This window comes from Heterodontus francisci, chromosome 7, assembly GCF_036365525.1.
Source record: "Heterodontus francisci isolate sHetFra1 chromosome 7, sHetFra1.hap1, whole genome shotgun sequence".
NCBI lineage: Eukaryota > Metazoa > Chordata > Chondrichthyes > Heterodontiformes > Heterodontidae > Heterodontus > Heterodontus francisci.
In genome coordinates this window covers 42833101-42855711 of record NC_090377.1, presented here as the reverse complement: position 1 = coordinate 42855711, position 22611 = coordinate 42833101, and the positions used below count along the sequence as shown (strand labels likewise).

The 22611-nt window shown below is 41.7% G+C and overlaps 1 protein-coding gene across 2 annotated transcripts in view; it reads left to right on the top strand.

Annotated features, from left to right (window-relative positions):
- Positions 1–22611, top strand: part of rab3gap1 (RAB3 GTPase activating protein subunit 1) — a 118384-nt gene that overhangs the window by 35683 nt on the left and 60090 nt on the right. For both annotated transcript variants that reach the window (XM_068035073.1, XM_068035074.1), the window contains exons 8-12: positions 6927–7092; positions 12050–12149; positions 14808–14889; positions 21733–21801; positions 22469–22542. In XM_068035073.1, coding sequence (XP_067891174.1) covers positions 6927–7092; positions 12050–12149; positions 14808–14889; positions 21733–21801; positions 22469–22542 — 491 coding nt within the window. The remainder of the gene's footprint in view (positions 1–6926; positions 7093–12049; positions 12150–14807; positions 14890–21732; positions 21802–22468; positions 22543–22611) is intronic.

The following is a 22611-nucleotide window of genomic DNA, read 5'->3' as shown; positions in this document are numbered from 1 at the left end:
CCCCTAGTATAGGTAGGTGGTAGGGAAATATAGGGACAGGTGGGGATGTGGTAGGAATATGGGATTAGTGTAGGATTAGTATAAATGGGTGGTTGATGGTCGGCACAGACTTGGTGGGCCGAAGGGCCTGTTTCAGTGCTGTATCTCTGAACTAAACTAAACTAAATCATGGTTCTTCTACATCATGCAATGCATAAATGGCTTGCATCACAGGTTGCTAAAGGAAGTGGGGGTGGTGATGGGGAATGGGTTTGCCATAATCTTCAGAACTTCCCTAGATACAGGGGAGGTGCTGCAGGATTGGAAAGTGGCAAATGTGACACCCTTGTTCAAGAAAGGATTTAAGGACATACCTAGTAACTACAGGCCAGTCAGTTTATCAATGGTGGGTAAAGTCTTAGAAACAATAATCAGGAAAAACGAAATTAACAGGTACTTAAAGTTGTAACAGCACTGAAAGCAGCCAATCAGCCCTTCGAGTCCCTGCTGGTTCCCTGTAGAGCAATCCAATCGGTCTCATTCCTCCGCTCTATCCCCATGGCCCTGCAAGTTTATTACCCTCAAGGGCCCATCCAATTTCCTTTTGAAATCATTCATCGTCTTGGGAGAGGTTTGAGTTAATAAGGAGAGTCAGCACAGATTTGTAAAAGGAACATCATGTTTGACTAATCTAATTGAACTTTTTGATGAAGTAACAGCGAAGGTTGATGAAGGGTCACCATAGTGACCATAATATAGTTTTAGCATAATCATGGGAAAGGACAAAAATAAAATAGGAGCAAAGTTGTTAAATTGGGGGAAGGCAACTTTTACAAAACTGAGAGGTGACCTGGCGAAAGTGGACTGGATACAGCTACTTGAAGGAAAATCAGTGGCTAACTCGTGGGAGGCATTCAAAAGTAAGATACTACAGGTACAGTGTAGGCATGCCCCTGGTTATCTAGAAGCTTACAGGGTAAGTTAAAGAAGAAAAAGAAAGCTTATGATGATTACAAATATCGTAATCCTTTAGAAAGCCTAGAGAAGTATAGAAAATGCAGGGGCGAAGTAAAAAAGGAAATTAGAAAAGCAAAGAGAGGACATGAAAAATTATTGGCAGGTAAAATCAAGGAAAACCCAAAGATGTTTTATCAGTACATTAAGAGCAAGAGGATAACTAAGGAAAGGGTAGGGCCTATCAGAGATGTGCAAGAGAACTTATGCGTGGATGCAGAAGATGTGGTTCTTAATGAGCTTTTTGTCTCCGTCTTCACAAAGGAGAGGGTTTTTATTTTTTTTTTATTTTAGAGATATAGCACTGAAGCAGGCCCTTCGGTCCACCGAGTTTGTGCCGACCAACAACCACCCTTTTATACTAACCCTCCAGTAATCCCATATTCCCTACCACTTACCTACACTAGGGGCAATTTACAATGGCCAATTTACCTATCAATCTGTCAGTCTTTGGCTGTGGGAGGAAACCGGAGCACCTGGCGAAAACCCACGCTGTCACAGGGAGAACTTGCAAACTCCGCACAGGCAGTACCCAGAATCGAACCCGGGTCCCTGGAGCTGTGAGGCTGCGGTGCTAACCACTGCGCCACTGTGCCGCCCAAAATTCAAAGAGCACTAAGACATTGTTTGTAAGACCATCTATTTATAGATACAGCACTGAAACAGGCCCTTCAGCCCACCGAGTCTGTGCCGACCAACAACCACCCATTTATACTAATCCTACATTAACCCCATATTCCAACCACATCCCCACAATTCCCCTACCACCTGCCTATACTAGGGACAATTTATAATGGCCAATTTACCTATCAACCTGCAAGTCTTTGGCTGTGGGAGGAAACCGGAGCACCCGGCGGAAACCCACGCAGTCACAGGGAGAACTTGCAAACTCCGCACAGGCAGTACCCAGAATTGAACCTGGGTCGCTGGAGCTGTGAGGCTGCGGTGCTATCACTGCGCTGCTCTTAATGCAGACATTGTAGTTAAAGAGGAATGTGAAATATTAGATACGATAAGAATAACGTTAGACGGTCTGACATCCATGAAAGTGGAAAAATCACCATGGCTGAATGGATTGTATCTCAGGCTGTTAAAGGAAGCCAGGGAGGAAATAGCAGATGCGCTGAGGATCATCTTCAAATCCTCACTAGATACAGGCGAGGTACCAAATGATTGGAGGTCTGCGAACGTCTCACCATTGTTTAAAAAGGGTGTGAAGGATAGGCCAGTCAGTCTGACCTTGGTGGTGGGTACATTATTAGAATCAATTATGAGGGACAGGATAAACTGCCACTTAGAAAGGCATGGATTAATCAGGGATAAGATCATAAGAACTAGGAGCAGGAGTAGGCCGTCCGGCCCCTCGAGCCTGCTCCGCCATTCAATAAGATCATGGCTGATCTTTTCGTGGACTCAGATCCACTTACCCGCGCTCTCACCGTATCCCTTAATTCTTTTATTGTTCAAAATAGCTTAGCTTTAAAAACGTTTACTGAAGAAGCGTCAACTACTTCACTGGGCAAGGAATTCCATAGATTAACAACCCTCTGGGTGAAGAAGTTCCTTCTTAATTCAGTCCTAAATCTGCTACTCTAATCTTGAGGCTATGCCCTCTTGTCCTAGCTTCTCCTGCCAGTGGAAACATCCTCTCTACTTGTATCTTATCTATTCCCTTCATAATTTTATATGTTTCGGAATGTGATTTGCTACATGGACAGCTTGATGACATCATTCCAGTTCCACACACTGGGAATGCCCAGTAAAGAATGCTACAATGAGTTGCAGTCCCACCTGCTTCATCGCTGACCGGAAACTCCGGGCCCGGGTGTTTAGTGGTCTGGATTTTGGAGTCAGCTGCGAAGCAAGGACACTCGCTGCTGACCTTGTAGAAAACCTCACTGAGAGATCTAGAAATCTCTGTAGTGAGAAATTTACCTCCTCTTGCTGTGCACTGAATTTTAGTGTTCTTTAATGGGGATTCCCAGCTTGGCTTTGCAATGATGTCATCAAGCTGTCCAAGCAGCAAATTATATTTAAGAATTCTCACAGACAGCCAACCATGAGTTCAAAAGCACTAAAATCAAATCACTTTTAAAAAAAATTTGCAGAGAACAAAGTAAAGATTGGGACATAGGCATGGGGTGAAGGTAGAAGCTAAAATATCACGAAAAGACTTTAAAAAAAAATGTTTAAAACTTTAGTCTTTAAAAAAATTTGGTAATTAATAATGCTGACCTTTAGCAACACAACACATCTGTTGCTCAGCAATAGCTATTACTCAGATTTTTTTTTTTATTCGTTCATGGGATGTGGATGTCGCTGACTAGGCCAGCATTTATTGCACATCCCTAATTAAGAAGATGGTGGTGAGCTGCCTTCTTGAACCGCTGCACTCCATGTGGGATAGGTAAACCCACATTGCTGTTAGGAAGGGAGTTCCAGGATTTTGACCCAGCAACAATGAAGGAACGACGATATAGTTCCAAGTCAGGACGGTGTGTGACTTGGAGGGGAATTTACAGGGGGTGGTGTTCCCGTGCATCTGCTGCCCTTGCCCTTCTAGGTGGTAGAGATCGCGGGTTTGGAAGGTGCTGTCGAAGGAGCCTTGCAGAGTTGCTGCAGTGTATCCTGTAGATAGTACGCAATGCTGCCACTGTGTGTCAGTGGTGGAGGGAGTGAATGTTGAAGATGGTGAATGAGGTGCCAGTCAAGTGGGCTGCTTTGTCTTGGATGGTGTTGAATGTTGTTGAAGCTGCACCCATCCAGGCAAGTGGAGAGTATTCCATCACACTCCTGACTTGTGCCTTGTAGATGGTGGACAGGCTTTGGGGAGTCAGGAGGTGAATTACTGGCCACAGAATTCCTCCGACCTGCTCTTTTAGCCACACTGTTTTTGTGGCTGGTCCAGTTTAGTTTCTGGTCTATGGTGACCTCCCCCAGGATGTTGATAAGTGGGGGAATTCAGCGATGGTAATGCCATTGAACGTCACTGGGAGTTGGTTAGATTCTCTCTTGTTTGAGATGGTTCTTGTCTGGCACTTGTGTGGTTTGAATGTTGCTTACCACTTATCAGCCCAAGCATGGATATTGTCCAGGTCTTGCTGAATATGGACACTGGCTGCTTCAGTATCTGAGGAGTCACAAATGGTGCAGAACATTGTGCAGTCATCAGCGAACATCCCCACTACTGACCTTATGATGGAGGGAAGGTCATTGATGAAGCAGCTGAAGATGGTTGGGCCTAAGACACTACCCTAAGGAACTTCTGCAGTACTGTCCTGGGACTGAGATGATTGACCTCCAACAACCACAACCATCTTCCTTTGTGCTAGGTACGACTCCAACCAGAGGAGAGTTTTCCCCCTGATTCCCATTGACTCCAGTTTTGCTAGGGCTCCTTGATGCCATACTTGGTCAAATGCGGCCTTCATGTCAAGGACAGTCACTCTCACCTCACCTCTGGAGTTCAGCTCTTTTGTCCGTGTTTGAATCAAGGCTGCAATGAGGTCAGGAGCTGAGTGGCCCTGGCGGAACCCAAACTGAGTGTTAGTAAGCAGGTTATTACTGAGCAAGTGCCGCTTGATAGCACCGTCGACAACCCCTTCCATCACTTTGCTGATGATTGGGAGTAGACAGATAGGGCAGTAATTGGCCGGGTCGGATTTGTCCTGCTTTTTGTGTACAGGACGTGCCTGGGCAATTTTCCACTTTGCAGGGCAGATGCCAATGTTGTAGCTCTACTGGAATAGCTTGAGTAGGGGCGTGGCTAGTTTTGGAGCACAAGTTTCCAGTCCTTTTGCTGGAATGTTGTCAGGGCCCATACCCTTTGCAGTATTCTGTGCCTTCAGCCGTTTCTTGATATCATGTGGAGTGAATCGGATTGGCTGAAGACTGGCATCTGTGATGCTGGGGACCTCAGGAGGAGGCCGAGGTGGATCGTCCACTTGGCGCTTCTGCCTGAAGATGGATGCAAATGCTTCAGCCTTGTCTTTTGCGCTGATGTTCTGGCTGCCCCATTGTTGAGGACGGCAATGTTTGTGGAGCCTCCTCTTCCTGTCAGTTGTTTAGTTGTCCATCACCATTCACGACTGGATGTGGCAGGACTGCAGAGCTTAGATCTGATTTGTTGGTTGTGGGATCGCTTAGCCCTGTCTGTTGCATGCTGCTTCCGCTGTTGGCATGCAAGTAGTCCTGTGTTGTCGCTTAAACAGGCTGACACCTCATTTTTAGGTATGCCTGGTGCTGTTCCTGGCATGCCTTCCTGTACTCTTTATTGAACCAAGGTTGGTCCCCCTGCTTGATGGTAATCGTAGAGTGAGGGATATGCCAGGCCATGAGGTTACAGATTGTGGTTGAATACAATTCTGCTGCTGCTGATGGCCCACAGCGCCTCATGGATGCTCAGTTTTGAGTTGCTGGATCTGTTCGAAATCTGTCCCATTTGGCACTTTGATAATGCCACACAACACGATGTCTCCACAAAGACTGTGCTGTGGTCACTCCTACCAATACTGACATGGACTGATGCATCTGCGACAGATAGATTGCTGAGGACGAGGTCAAGTAGGTTTTTCCCTCTTATTGGTTCCCTCACCACCGGCCGCAGACCCAGTCTAGCAGCTGTGTCCTTTAGGAGTTGGCCAGCACGGTCAGTAGTGATGCTACCAAGCCACTCTTGGTGACGGACATTGAAGTCCTCCACCCAGAGTACTTTTTGTGTCCTTGCTGCCCTCAGTGCTTCTTCCAGTTGGTGTTCAACATAGTGAAGCACTGATTCATCAGCTGAGGGGGTGGCATGGTGGTTGGTGGTAATCAGTAGGAGGTTTCCTTGCCCATGTTTGACCTGATGTCATGAGATTTCATGGGGTCCAGAGTCAGTGTTGAGGACTTCCAGGGCATCTCCCTCCCAACTATATACCACTGTGCTGCCAGCTTTGGTGGGTCTGTCCTGCCCTGGGACAGGACATACCCAGGGATAGTGATGGTGGTGTCTGGGACATTGTTTGCAAGGTATGATTCCGTGACTATGTCATGCTGTTGCTTGACTAGTCTGTGGGACAGTTCTCCCAATTTTAACACAAGCCCCCTGTAAGGAGGACTTTGTAGGGTTGACAGTGCTGGGTTTGTCGTTGTCGTTTCCGGTGCCTAGGTCAATGCTGGGTGGTCCGTCTGGTTTCATTCCTTTTCTTACACTTGGAGGTGGTTTGATACAGCTGAGTGGCTTACTAGGCCAATTCAGAGAGCATTAAGAGTCAACCACATTGCTGTGGGTGGAGTCACATTAGGCCAGACCAGGTAAGGATGTCTGATTTCCATGATCACCACTAGACTAGCTTTTTAATTCCAGAATTTTATTAATTGAATTCAGATTCCACCTTCTGCCGTGGTGGGATTCAAATCCATGTTTCCAGAGCATTAGACTGGGGCTCTGGTTTACTAGTCTAGTGACAGTACTATTACGCCCCGCCTCCTCACTTAATCACTGTTAAAAATCCAGTTACACCTGATTGAACAAGGTATACCTTTGTATGGGGTTTCTACAGCAATGTGAGAGCAGAAAAGGGGAAGTTCTCGCCACATCAGCTGATTTCAGTGATTGCTGGCTCAAGATGGGGGCGGCGGGCCACAGCGCAACCTGTGGTGGAGCAATGGATGACACAACACAACTTCAAGATTTACGTGTTAATCTGCGTTTGCGCTAAATCCTAAATTGCGGTCAGTTTCAGTGGGATAATGATGGCGAATGCTGACAGTTTGCTGTCAAAACCCCTGCAAAATCTGGGATACTAAGCTAGAAAAGAAGAAACTGAAATATTTTTAGCGAATGTTTCATTATAAAATATTGATTTATTCTAGAAGTGGTGACTAGATGTAATTTGTCTGTGGAGCATTGTAGAGGTTAATAAATCATGTATTTGTGTATTTTAAATTAGTCAGGTGACCTTGTTTGTGCAAATCCAGCAAAAGCTGAGAAAGATGTACGTGGGTGCATGTGAAGGCCCTGGTGTTCGGACAGATTTTGAAATGGTTCATCTTCGGAAGGTGCCAAACCAGTATAATCATCTGTCTGGTCTACTGGATATTTTTAAATCGAAGATTGTAAGTATTTTTTAGAAATACATTTAATTAGCTTCTGGGAATATAGTTTACTGAATTTAGTTGGAATTGATGTTCCCTCTAATTAATTATTTGTTGTACGCGCGGCCTGTTAATCTCAATATGCATTATTTTAAATGGGGCAGCTTGTGGGCTGTTTGCGCAGTACTGAAAATGAAATTCCTTTTAGTCCCATGCCCCAGCCTTTCCCCATTTCCTTTTACCACCTTCTACTTCCCTTCTAAAAGCTGTATGGATTCTGCTTCTACTGTTTCTGTTGCACATGCCAACAACCTTCTGCATTTTTGCTTTTGTATAATTTTAAATATCTTTTGGTTAGGAACTTACTGATAGAATTAGCTTTGACCTATTTACGATAACAAATGTTACCATAATTAAAAAACAACATTTTGAACACCTCTGAAAATTCTGTTAATCTCTTTTCTAGTAAGAAGTGCCTCAGATTCTCTAGTCTCTCAAATAAAGCTTTTTGTCCTGGCGTCATCATGCTAGATCTTTTCTGTGCCCTCATTATGGCCTTGAGATCTTTCCTAAAGTAGTGCACCCAAAACTGGATTTGGAGAGTGCTGGAAATACTCAGCAGGTCAGGCAGCATTTTCAGAAGTGTTAAAAATGTTATGTTTTTTATTATGGTAACTGGAGCAGGCCAAATACACAAATGTTGTGGGGGGGTGGGGGTGGGGGTGCGCGGGGAAATTGGAAGCAAAAGTTGAAGTTTTCCGGTTCGGTGGTGGTGGATGGGGTGTTGAAATGGCAAGCGACCGGAAGCTCGGGGTCATGCTTTCGAACTTCTGCAAAGCGGTCACCAAATCGGCGTTTGGTCCAATGTGGAGGTGACCACATTGCGAGCAGCAAATACAGTATACTAAATTGAAGGAAATACAAGTAGATCGCTGCTTCACCTGGAAGGAGTGTTTGGAGCCTTGGATGGAGAGGAGAAAGGCGGTAAAAGGGCAGGTATTACACCTCCTGCGATTGCATGGGAAGGTGCTGTGGGAAGGGGACGAGGTATCGGGGGGTGATGGAGGAGTGGACCAGGGTGTCTTTGGAATGCTGACAGGAGGGAAAGGGAAGATGTGTTTGGTGGTGGCATCACTAGAGGAAATGGTGGAGGATGATCCTTTGGATGTGGAGGCTGGTGGGATGGAAAGTGAGGACAAGGGGAATCCTATCGTGGTTCTGGGAGGGAGGGGAAGGTGGTGAGGACAGAAGTGCGGGAAATGGGTTGGACGGTTGAGGGCCCGCAGAGGGGGGGGGGAATCCTTGGTTAGGGAAAAGGAAGACATGTCAGAAGCGCTGTTGTGGAAGGTTGCATCATCAGAACAGATGCATCAGAGACAGAGAAACTGGGAGAATGGAGTCCTTACAGGAAACAGGGTGTGAGGAAGTGTAGTCAAGGTAGATGTGGAAGTCAGTGGGCTTATAATGAATATTAGTAGACAGCCGATCCCCAGAGATGGAGACAGAGAGGTTGAGGAAGGGAACTGTTGGAAATAGACCATGTAAAGGTGAGAGAAGGGTGGAAATTGGAAGCAAAAGTTGAAGTTTTCCGGTTCGGGGCAAGAGCAGGAAGTGGCACCGATACAGTCAACAATGTAACAGAAAAAGAGGTGAAGGAGAGGGCCTGAATAGGACTGGAACAAGGAATGTTCAACATATCCCACAAAAAGACAGGCATAGCTAGGCTCAGTCCGAAAGCATGACCATGAGCCTCCGGTCACTTGCCATTTCAACACTCCACGCCCCCACCCCCGCTCTCATGCCAACAGTTCTGTCTTTGGCCTGCTCCAGTGAACATCAACGCAAGCTCAAGGAGCAGCACATGATCTTTCGATTAGGCATTCCTACAGCCTTGCGGACTGAACATTGAGTTCAATATTTCAGAGCATGACTGGCCTTTTTAAAATATTTTTTGTTTTATTTTATTTTTTAACCATGTGCCTGTTTTTCATGTAGACAGAGCTGCTCATTACTCCACTATTAACACGCTCTCTGGACTAATGCTTTGTCTTTTACCACAAATATTAACACATCCTTTGCCTTTGTCCCAGGACAGCTTTGTTATTTAATCTCTCTTGCCCTCTGCCCTATCACACACCACCTCTTTTGTTCTCTTCCCCACCATCCCCTCCTACCCCCTTCACTTACTTAAAACCTAATTCTTTTCTAACCTTGGCTAGTTCTGATGAAAGGTCACTGACCTGAAACGTTAACTCTTCTTCTGTCTCCACAGATATTACCTGACCTGCTGAGTATTTCCAGCACTTTGTTTTTATTTCAGATTTCCAGCATCTGTAATATTTTGCTTTTATAGAAGTGACATTTCTCTTTTAGTGCCTGAAAAATACATGCAGTGCCCAGGAAAAGTGGATGCTATTCCTTTGGCCCATTTAACACCTATCACTGCAGCTGTATAGCTTTTCAGGTGGTTACACATGACTGCATCTGAAGAGGGTGAAGCATTATAAATTGCATGCAAGTGAATGTCAGAAACCTTTGCACTCTGATTTTGTGCTCCAGTACCAGATACAGTTCAGGGACAAACAATTCCAAACAAAACTGGTGCTATAGTTTCCAGAACTGCCATGTTATGTTTTCTGTCTGAGAGACAAACTGCTTCTGGAGAGAAACATTTTTTTTTTTGCTTTTTGAATAAAAAAAAATTCAGCTGCAAAATGGGACTGTTTCATTCACTCCTTGTTTCGATCAAACAGCATCCTTCTCTTAAAAGCTACACCATAGAGGTCTTTTCACTGACCTAAATAGCTGGGGTGGGAGGTGATCTTAATTTCAAGTAGAGGGCTTCCAATTCCTTTACCTTCCTTCCCTTACTCTCTCATGACTCATCAGTTGTGCTGACTGCTGTCTCTAAATCTTCTAGAGTGCATGTATTTGAGCTGATGAGTGGGTAGGCAGGATTTAGAAAGATAAGATAAATTGAAGGTGTTAGGGAACTGCCAGGTCAGAGATCATAGGGTGATGAGTGATGAAGATATGGTGTGGGATAGGATAGGGATTCTCAACTAGGGGTGTGCAAGAAGGTTTCGAGAAGTCTGCCGAAAATAACCAGAGAATGAATAGATTGCAAGCCTCAATCCGCCTATGCATCTCTCTAATGAATTGTTAAACCCGCACTTGAGCATAGAACATACGAATTAGGAGCATGAGTAGGCTACCCGGCCCCTCGAGCCTGTTCGCCGTTCAACAAGACCATGGCTGATATGATTGTAACCTCACATTCCTGCCTACCCCCGATAACCTTTCACCCCCTTGCTTATCAAGATTCTATCTACCTCTGCCTTAAAAATATTCAAAGACTCTGCTTCCACTGCCTTTTGAGGAAGAGAGTTCCAAAGACTCGAGATCCTCTGAGAGAAAGATTTTCTCTTCATCTCTGTCTTAAATTGGCAACCCCTTATTTTTAAACAGTGACCCCTAGTTCTAGATTCTCTCACAAGGGGAATTATCCTTTCCACATCCACCTTGTCAAGACCCCTCAGGATCTTATATGTTTCCAAGTCACCTCTTACTCTTCTGAACTTCAGTGGATACAAGCCTAGCCTGTCCAACCTTTCCTCAAAAGACAGCTCGCCCATTCCAGGTTTTAGTCTAGTAAACCTTCTCTGAACTGCTTCCAACACATTTACATCCTTAAATAAGGAGACCGGTACTATACACAGTACTCCAGATGTGGTCTGACCAATGCCCTGTATAACTGAAGCATAACCTCCCTTTGTTTGTATTCCAGTCCCCTTGAAATTAGCTTTCCTAATTACTTGCTGTACCTGCATATTAACCTTTTGCGATTCATGTACCAGGACACCCAGTTCCCTCTGCATCTCAGAATTCTGCAATCTCTCACCATTTAGATAATATGCTTTTTTATTCTTCCTGCCAAAATGGACAATTTCACATTTTCCAACATTATGCTTCACTTGCCAGATCTTTGCCCACTCACTTAACCTATCTATATTCCTTTGTAACATCTTCATGTCCTCTTCATAACTTACTTTCCTACCTATCTTTGTGTCATCAGAAAATTCAGCAACCATACCTTTGGTCCCTTCATCCAAGTCATTTATATAAATTGTAAAAAGTTGAGGCTCCAGCACGCTCCCTGTGGCACACCACTCATTACATCTTGCCAACTAGAAAATGACCCATTTATGTCTACTCTCTGTTTCCTGTTAGCTAGCTAATCTTCCATCTGTGCCTATATGTTATCCCCTACACCATGAGCTTTTGTTTTCCACAATAACCTTTGGTGTGGCACCTTATCAAATGCCTTCTGGAAATCTAAGTACAGTACATCCACTGCTTCCCCTTTATCCACAGCACGTTGCTTCTTTAAAGAACTTCAATAAATTGGTTAGACATGATTTCCCTTTCACAAAACAATGTTGACTCTGCCTGATTACCTTAACATGCACATTCTATTCAACCAATGGCCAGTAGCTGAACTTCGCCTCTTATGCAGGCACAAGAAGGCTTGCATTTGCAACGTAATGCTACACTTCTCACCTGAGCCTGGATCTGGTGTTGCTACTACCCCTCACCCTAGCCGCAATCTGGAGCCCGGCACCAGCAACAAGTTTCACATTAAGTAAAACAAAAATAATAAATGTATGTTTAATAGTAACTCTTTTTATACAGAAAAATTACTTGTGTTACAGGGGGTCTGTGAAATTTTTATAACATGGGAAATGGGTCTCAGAAGCAAAGAAGTTGAGAACCCCTGTCTTATGTAATTAACATATTGTTATTTTGCATCTTTAACTATCTTTTTTTAACCAGCGATTTTTATGTGAAATAAAATTGCTAGTTTTTAGCTCAAAGAATGAAGTGACTTCTGAATTGTAGGAAATTTAAGCCTAATCTTTTCTGTTTACTTAGAACGCTTTATCAGAGGTAAAGTTGCCTGTAAGTTTTTTTCTTCCAGGGATGTCCTTTGACACCTTTGCCCCCAGTAAGTGTAGCTATCCGGTTTACTTATATCCTTCAAGACTGGCAACAGTACTCTTGGCCCCAGCAACCTCCAGGTATGATGCTTCAGGTTGTATTTAATGTTATTAGATTACATCTATATTTTAATTGTGCAATTTAAAGGTTGCTACTGAGCACCATAAAAATTCAAACAGAAGCCCATAGTTCCTTTAATGCATACTGTGTATGTATTTACCCGTGCTCAGACTTTGTTTTTTTAAAAACTTTATATCTGCTTGCATTTTGCCTCCTTTCTTGACTTCATTTTGCCTCCTTTCTTGACTTTGTTGCTTTCCATTTGTTGTTAATTCTCAAGATGAGGGAGGCGGAAACGATGGAGTTACTGTTGTGTGCTGTGAAGCTATGTTATTTGTTGAGATTCTTGTATTGATATTTACGTTGGCCATATTTTGATTCTTAAAATAAGTTTGGTCACAGTAACAGTTTCTTACCAGCTTCTCTTATCAGCGCAGTTTTTCTTGCTGTCCACTGTGATGGGCATACAGTTCAGGCAACTGATAGTATACCTTTACCTGTTGATATTGCAACACATACCAGCTATGTAGTGCCAAACCATTGAATTTTTGCTTTTTACCCAGAGAGTACTACAGTAGTTTGCAGTGCTGAATTTTATTTTGTGATCAAACTCATACTTGGGTATACCAAACAAGTGTCAATGAGCATGTTGCTTGATTGGCCTCTCGGTTGGGGTGTGATTATATGAAGCAGGAAGTCAAAAGAAAGGAGAAAAATACTAGCTTTTTATTACAAAGCAAAAGTGAGCACTGCCTACAACTTATGCAACTATGAGAGAGCAGAGTTAACCTTCATGATATGAGCAGTTGCATTTTAAGCACACTGACATAATAGTTGAAGGTTTCCATTTCATTAGAGTTTCTGAATGCAATTTGTATGAAAACTAAATTTATTTAGATGGAGAAACTGTCACTGGCTTGGATTCAAAAATGCTTCTAACCCAACAACTTAATGAAAACTTGATGGATTTCAGTTGGATTTTTAAAATTTCATTTATTCAGATTAAGCTGTTAATGAACATGAAAAATTCTAATTTTGATAATTAGTCTTATTAGTGCTGTGAAAATCATTGCTGCATAATGCCATTCACTGAACAATGTAGCATTATGGTAAAATTAAATGTTCATTCCATATATTGGCACAACAGATCAGGCTCCATGTTTAAATTTGGGTGTATAAAATAGATTAAAGAAATAGATAGTAATAGATTTGAATATCTTCCATTTACAGTATCTTGTGCTGTTGCCTTTCACCTCTTCCTAATGCACAATTTGAATTTGTTGCCTTAGTATTCGCAGTTGCCCATCACAATTAAACATAGTGTTAGAATTTAATTGTATCAGTAACAGCTGCATGACAAGGTTCTGAGTTCAAGTCCCACTGCAGACTTGAGCATAAAAATCAATGCTGACACTCCCTCAGTACTGTATCGTTGTCGGTGCCATCTTTCGAATAAAACGTTAAACCAAGGCCTTCCCAGGTGGATGTAAAAAGATCCCACTGTACTATTTCGAAAAGGAGTAGGGGAATTATCCCTGGTGTCTAAGCCAACATTTATCCCTCAATCAACATCACATAAAAAGATTGTCTGGTCGGTATCACATTATTTGTAGGAGTTTGCTGTGCACAATTTGGCTGCAGTGTTTCCAACATCACAAAAGTGATTACACTTCAAAAATACTTCATTGACTCTGAAGCGCTTTGAGACGTCCGGTGGTTGTGAAAAGTGCGATATAAATGCAAGTCTTTCTTTACAATTAGTAGATCTCCTGTGGTGATGTTTGTGGGGAGCAGAGGTAGAGCTTCAGAAATCTGGATTGTGAGGAGCAGGATGATTGTTGTTACAAGTCTTACATGCAGTAATGTATCCTCAGGTTACTGACACAACACTTGGTCCTGATATGTAGGCATCTTATACAATATGTCCAGGTGCATTGAGTTCATTTTGAAGTATCTTAATATTTCGGGGTTGTTACTATTTTTGGGAAACTTGTGTTGCTTGGTATATTATGTATATTGTGAAGTAATATATCGCTTCCCCATATGCTTGAAGCTGGTGCCTATAGGATGAAGCTACTTAGTAGAACAATTGTGCACAAGTTCTTCAGATTTTATAAAAAAAGTGGCCTGCACACCTTATAGCCTATTCTAATCATCCAAAAAGGTGCTTAGTCAACTGGCTTTGCAACAAGTCACAATAATTACATTAAAACATATGCTCTGAAACTAACTTTATTTGGATTTCACTGTTGGTGTGGAAGTTTCATGAGTGTGTTAATGTCATCACATTCACATGTGATTAACATCCATAACGTTTATTGCATTTTTTGGTGCTCTGAAATGTTTTGTGATGCAGGCTTTCTTCTTTGTTGCAAAGCATAGGTCAGGGTACTACATATGCTATAAAAACTGTAGACTGTTAATAAATTGATGGGTCTGGTATAAATCTTAGCTTATCAAGTATTACTCTTGGACACAGACAGGAAATGTTTTGTGTTCAGGCTCCCTACAGAAGCAATGTTCCATAGTATTGCTGTATTTTATCCAGTGGGCTGTATAATTCAGATATTAAAAGTTAATTTATGCATGGTAGATGCTTGTCAGCTGTATAAGATTTTGAAGTTTCTAACATTTTATGGTTGCAAAATGCCTCATACAGAAATTCCCTTCATATGTAGATTTTGATGCATTGGTTGGAGGAGAAGTGGGTGGTCTAGAATTTGGAAAATTACCATTTGGAGCATGTGAAGACCCTATTAGGTGAGGCTGTGCGATTTCTTGATGCAAGCAGTAACAGAAATTAAGGCTATATATGTGCTTATTTTCATTGTCTGATCCTGAAATTCATCTAAGTGTTTTCTAGTTATGAAGTTACATGTTGTGGGGTGGTTAATCTTATTTACCCTCTGGTTGAATAAAGAGTTTCACCACTGGACTTGATAGAGATAATAACCCACTCAAGCATAAATATTACTACCAATTCTGAGCAATACACTAAAACATAACAGTTGTAAATAGCACAACCTCCATATCTGTGCCCAGGATGCAAAGGTGATCAGTCTTTCTACTATCAATGACACTGGTGTCACAAATCTCCCTGAGAGCTCTACCTAACTGGGTGCTTGGCTCTCCTTATATTGAGTTTTTCTGCAGATCATGCGCAAGTATCCACATCCCTTACCACCATCTGCAGTATCATTCTATGCTAGAGAGATGTTTGTCCTAATTCGTACCTTATCGCAGACATTCTGTATATGAGGTCTGGAGGTATGATGATCTCACCCACCAGCAAACATGGTTACAATCCCAGGGCCTTCACAAGATGTTTAACATATTGAGCAAATCTTGAAGCTGCTAACATGCTTTTTCCCTTTTAATTTGCTGTAGTTGCAGCTTCTCAGCTGTTGGACTAGACTCTTCAACACCCCTGTGAGCCTTTTGCTGTCCAAATTGGTCTGCCTGTTTCCCCAAAGCATGCTGAATAAAGCTACTAGATTGCTTTCTCACACATGTAATAAACAATGTGTATATTTTAAATACTTCTGTTTTATGGAACAATCTAGGATCCATTTGGTATTTTCAATGCATTAATAGTAACACACTGCATTAATTATGCAATCAATTTGGGAACAGAATGTTCTTCACCCACCAAATTGATATTAGTTACTGTATTTAAATCAGTTTAGTTTTGATTTCTTTTTGGTGTGTTAGGAAATGTTACAGTTAGTGTAAACTAGACCATTTCCTCTCAGGTTAGAGGAATTTGTATGTCTTGATTTTGAAAAAAGTTACACCTCAGCTAAAGCCATTGGGAATTCCTGACCCATTGTACACAGTGTGTTATTTTAAGTGAATTATCGGGCCCTCATAATTTTTCAACATCGAAAGGCATGCTACTACAGCAGTTCCAACTAATTTAGATATAAAAATGTAGATTCCATTTTGGTTCAAGAATTAAAGATGTCTCAATTTTTTAAAATGCCATAATACAATAAATATTAGTTATTCATAAATTCTCTTAAAATGGTATCTATTTTTAGCAAAATTGAACCTTTTAAATCATTTAAATGGACGTTATTGGACTCTGTCTCAGAGTGGCCATTGGTTTACTCATCACTGCCACTTGGTACCGAGCCAGGTGAGGTGGCTAATTGCTAAGCTTCAGTTAGATAAAATTGTGTATTTTTAATATTTTAAATGTTGCTATTTATAGCAGTGTATTTTAAAGAGTTGAGATCAGTGTAACTAAATCATGCATTCATATCTTGGTACTTCACCTGTCTGGATGGTAATCAGTACCTAGTATACTAGCATAACCTGATATTATGAATCCAAATGTTGTTAGATGATGCATACCACAGTTAGAATACTGTGTGCAGTTTTAGGCACTCCATTATAGAAAGGATATTAATCATGATCTGATGCCCACTTTCCAGTATATATCACTTATTTAAAAAAAGTTAGTAGCTATTTGCATTCATATTTCAAAATAAATAAATTACAGTCAGTAGATTGTACTAGGTGGTGATTAGAAGTGGGACTGGTGATAGATCTTCCACCACTTCTGCCTGAGATGAGCAAACTCTTTACAAGCTAAATATTGAACTTGGATCCTTTCTGTACTGGATGAGCATCAGGTCAGAGCACATTTTATGCACCAAGCCAATGGGGGAAGCATGTATTGAATTTATTTTAACATCACTAACTTTAGGCAAAGTGGCAGTTATGTATCAGCTTTGAATAACTTAGAGATGGGGCAAGCAGGTACACATTCTGAATTGCACAATGGTAATGGTACCACATTAACGTTGCCCTGTCTCTGATTCCGACCACCCTGTGTCATGAAACTTGCTGTCTGTGTCACTGGAAGAGAGGAATAGAATATAGCTTCTAAGTGCACCTCTAAATATCCCTGAAGAACAGTGTAATTGTATAGCAACAGTTTATTAAAATTTGTCTTTGAGTCACAGTCATTTACATCATAGAAGGAGGCCATTTGACCTATTGAGTCCATGCTGGCTCTCGGCGGAATAATCCAATCAGTCCCACTCCCCCCGCACAATCCCTGTCACCCTGCAAGTTTATTTCCTTCACATACCTGTCCAATTTCCTTTTGAAATCATTGATTGTTTCCGCTTCCACCACCCTCTGCAACAAGTTCCAGGTCATTACCACTTGCTACATAAAAAGGTTTTTCCTCATGTTCCTCCTGCATCTTTTGCCCAAAATCTTCAAATCTGTGTCCCTTAGTCCTTGTACCATCAGTAAATAGAAACAGTTTTTCCTTGTCTAACTTATCTAAACCTGTCATAATCTTGTCAACTTCTATCAAATCTCATTTCAATCTCCTTTGCTCTAGGGAGAACACCCCCAGCTTTTCCAAGCTAACCTTGTAAATAAAATCCCCCATGCCTGGAACCTTTCTGGTAAATCTCCTCTGCACCCTCTCGAGGACCCTCACATCCTTCCTAAAGTGTGGTGACCAAAAGTTGATGCAATATTCTAGTTGTGGCCTGTCTAGAGCTTTATAATGGTTCAGCAGAACTTACCTGCTTTTGTACTCCATGCCTCTATTTATGAGCCCAAGATCCCATATGCTTTGCTAACCATTCTCAACATGTCCTGCCACCTTCAAAGATTGATGTACATGCACCCGCAGATCCCTCTGTTGCTGCACACACTTTAGAACTGTGCCATTATGTCTATCTTGCCTCACCCTATCCCTTCTGCCAAAATGCATCACCTTCACCCTTGTTAGTATTAAATTCTATCTGCCACTTGTCTGTGCATTCTGTGTTAGCTTATCTATGTCCTATTGCAGGCAGTCCGTATCATCCTCATTGTTTGCCACTCCTGCAAGTTTGATGTCATCGGCAAATTTTGAAATTCTCTATTTCAAAATGCAGATCATTTATATATTGCACAAAAAGTATCGGTGCTAGCACTGATCCTTGTGGAACATCACTGAATACCATCCTCTAGTCTGAAAAACTACCATTTATCATAACTCACTGTTTCTGTCCTTCAGCCAATGTTTTATCCAGTTGGACACTGACCCTCCATTCCATGAGCCTCAATTTTGTTAACAAGCCTTTTATGTGGTACTTTGTCAGACGTTTTAATAAAATCCATATAGACAATATTGACTGCATTCCCTTCATCAGCCTTCTCTATTACTTCATCAAAAAGTTCAGTTAGATTAGTCAAACTTGATGTGTCTTTTACAAATCTGTGCTGACTCTCCTTAATTACCCTCTTTGTCCCTAATAGACCCCACTCCACCTCTTACTACCCACTTATTATTTACATGCCGGTAGAAGATTTTTGGGTTCCCTTTTATGTTGACTGCCATTCTATTCTCATATTCTCTCTGTGCCAGTTTTATTTACCTCTTCACCTCCCCTCTCAACTTATTGTATTTGGCCCAGTTCTCACTTGAAGAATTCATCTAAGATCATAAGAAGTAGGAGCAGGAGTAGGCCGTCCGGCCCCTCGAGCCTGCTCCGCCATTCAATAAGATCATGGCTGATCTTTTCGTGGACTCAGATCCACTTACCCGCGTTCTCACCGTATCCCTTAATTCCTTTATTATTCAAAAAGATATCTATCTTAGCTTTAAAAACGTTTACTGAAGAAGCGTCAACTACTTCACTGGGCAAGGAATTCCATAGATTAACAACCCTCTGGGTGAAGAAGTTCCTTCTTAATTCAGTCCTAAATCTGCTCCCTCTAATCTTGAGGCTATGCCCTCTTGTCCTAGCTTCACCTGCCAGTGGAAACATACTCTCCACTTGTATCTTATCTATTCCCTTCTTGATTTTATATGTTTCTATAAGATCCCCCCTCATTCTTCTGAATTCCAATGAATATAATCCCAATCTACTTAGTCTCTCCTCATAAGCCAACCCCCTCAACTCCGGAATCAACCTAGTGAACCTCCTCTGCACCCTCTCCAGTGCCAGTACATCCTTTCTCAAGTAAGGAGACCAAAACTGCACACAGTACTCCAGGTGCGGCCTCACCAGTACCTTATACAGCTGCAACATAACCTCTCTGCTTTTAAACTCAATCCCTTTAGCAATGAAGGACAAAATTCCATTTGCCTTCCTAATTACTTGCTGTACCTGCAGACCAAGCTTCTGTGATTCATGCACAAGGACACCCAGGTCCCTCTGCATAGCAGCATGCTGCAACTTTTTACCATTCAAGTAATAATCCTTTTTACTGTTACTCCTACCGAAATGAATGACTTCACATTTATTAACATTGTATTCCATCTGCCAGTCCTTTGCCCACTCACTCAATGTATCTATGTTCCTCTGCAAAGTTTCACAGTCATCTGCACACTTTGCTCTGCCACTCATCTTAGTGTCATCTGCAAACTTTGACACCCTACAATTGGTCCCCAACTCCAAATCATCTATATAAATTGTAAATAATTGCGGACCCAACACCGATCCCTGAGGCACACCACTAGTGACTGATTGCCAACCAGAATAGCACTCATTTATCCCCACTCTCTGCTTCCTGTCAGTCAACCAATCCTCTATCCATGCTAATACTTTACCCCTAACGCCATGCATCCTTATTTTATACAGCAGCCTCTTGTGTGGCACCTTGTCGAAGGCTTTTTGGAAATCTAGGTACACCACATCCACTGGGTCCCCATTGTCCACCTTGCTCGTAATGTCATCATAGAATTCCAAAAGATTTGTCAAGCATGACCTGCCCTTCATGAACCCATGCTGCGTCTGCCCAACGGGACAATTTCTATCGAGATGCCCTGCTATTTCTTCCTTGATAATAGACTCGAGCATCTTCCCCACGACAGAGGTTAAGCTAACTGGTCTAAAATTCCCCATCCTTTGTCTACCTCCCTTTTTAAACAGTTTTCCAATCTGCTGGGACTACCCCAGAGTCCAGTGAATTTTGGAAAATTATCGCCAGTGCACCTGCTATCTCTCCCGCCATCTCTTTTAGTACCCTAGGATGCATTCCATCAGGGCCAGGAGACTTATCAATCCTTAGCTCCATTAGCTTGCCCAACACTACCTCTTCCGTAATAATGATTGTTTCCAGGTCCTCACCTACGTTCGTCTCTTTGTCAATTACTGGCATGTTATTAATGTCCTCCACTGCGAAGACCGATACAAAATACCTGTTCAATGCCTCGGCCATTTCATCATATCCCATAACTAAATTCCCCTTCTCATCCTCTAAAGGACCAACATGCATCATGCACCCTCCTTTTTTGTTTCATCATAATCTCTATCTCCCTTGTCATCCAAGGAGCCATGTTTTTGGTTCCCCTTTTTGCTCTTGTTGCAATGTTACCTAGCCTGTAGCCTAAGCATCTCTTCCTTTAAAGATAACCTATTGTTTGGTTCCATCTTATCCTGGCTAGATACCTTCTCATTATATTAAAGTTAGCCCTCTTCCAATCTAGCTGTTTTACTTTTAATCGATCCTTGCTTTTCTGCATTACGAGTCTAAACCTTACGATACAACGATCACTTTTATGCAAGTGCTCCCCCACAGACATTTGATCCACTTGGCCCACCTCATTTCCCAACACCAGATCCAGCAATGTCTCCCTTCTAGTTGGGCCAAGAACATATTAATCAAGGAAATTTTCCTGAACACAATCCAGAAATTCCTCCTCCTCCTTTCCCTTTACCCTGAAATTATCCCAATTGATATTGGGTTAATTAAAGTCCCCCAATATCACCATCACAAGATGTTCTTGCACATCTGTGATTTCCCTGCAAATTTGCTCCTCTATCTCTCTCACTATTTGGAGGCCTATAGAATACCCCTAATAGCCTGATAATACACTTTTTGCTTCTCAACTCTAACCAAATGGATTCTGTCCTTGCCTTGTTAAGGACATCCCCTCTTTCCAACACAATAATGTCTTCTCTGCAGTATTGCCACCCCATCTCCCTTTTTTTCTTCTCTATCTTTTCTGAACACTTTATATCCTTGTTTATTAAACGCCCAGTCCTAACCATTTTTAATAAAAGCAAAATACTGCAGATGTTGGAAATCTGAAATAGAAACAGAAAGTGCTGGAAATACTCAGCAGGTCAGGCAACATCTGTGGAGAGAGAAGCAGAGTTAACGTTTCAGGTCTGTGACCTGTGGCCTCAGGTCACAGACCTGAAACTTTAACTCTTTTGCTCTCCACAGATGCTGCCTGACCTGCTGAGTATTTCCAGCACTTTGTTTTATCTCACCATTTTTAAGCCACGTTTCCCTTATTTTCATCATATCATATTCCCATGCTGCTGTTTGTGCTTGTAGCTTACCAAACCTTATTCACCAGATACATGCATTGTAATCCTGTCATTGCAATCCACAAAGCCCTTCTCAGTCTGCTCCTATCTAATATCCCTTCTCTCGTACTAACACTCTCACATTATGCACCTTATTCCTCTTTTCTACTTCTATGTGCTGGTGCCCATCCCTCTACCAATTTAGTTTAAACCATCTTTCTTTACCAGGCATGTTCTTCCACATTTTCTTTTGAAATTTAACAGCACGGCCTCAATGCATTTAATAATGATGAATAAGACTCTGACTAGTGTCATATTTTTGTTTTAGTGAATTGCATTTAGCCACCACTTGGCCTCATCTCACAGAAGGCATTATTGTTGACAATGATGTATACTCGTAAGTACTGATTAGCTTTAATTTTATTTTTCCTGTTCAAAATTGTTTTATCAAGTTTACAAATGTGTTTGAATAAAAGCTCAGAATTGTTGATATTTCATCCTTCGGCAGTTCTGCAAAACAACAAATTTGTTATTTTGCTTGCAAGAGTTCATAATACATTTATAATCTAGTATATTTTGTTAACCTAGGATGTTCTATTTGTAGAGAATAACCTTTATGACCTTTTAGTCTCTTCAGTCCATTTAGCTAGCTTTTGGAAAGGATTTCATTGGGTTTTGCTGAGATTTGAGAAAAGTACTGAGATAAAATTCAACATGGAAGATTGATAAATGGTGCATGGCAATTAATTTCATTGTACTTTGTAAGTAATTGGTATTGTGTAAGGGCTTAGAAAGCTAAGTAAGTTTGTTCTTAATGAAAGTAAACAAGGAATGAAAGAGTGAAGGTGTCTAGGAGTATTCCTGAAACTGATTTTAACTCTGGCTTTTTGTGCAGCTGTGATAAGTAAATTGAGATTGTGAGAAATTAATAACATTCTTCCATGTAGCAGAGAAGTTGATAGCATCTGCCCCATGTTGTAAATACAGTGTTTTGAAGCAGAGCTATTAAGCTGCTTAAGAAGGTGTAAATACTTTTCACAATTTTAAACTTTTTTTTTTGCCAGGGACCTTGATGCTCTACAAGCACCCCAGTGGTCTGTCAGAGTGAGGAAGGCTGATAACCCCCAATGCTTGTTGGGTATAATATTATTCCACTGTAATATGAAAAACTGCAAGTGAGAGTGAACTCAAAATTTTACATTATAAC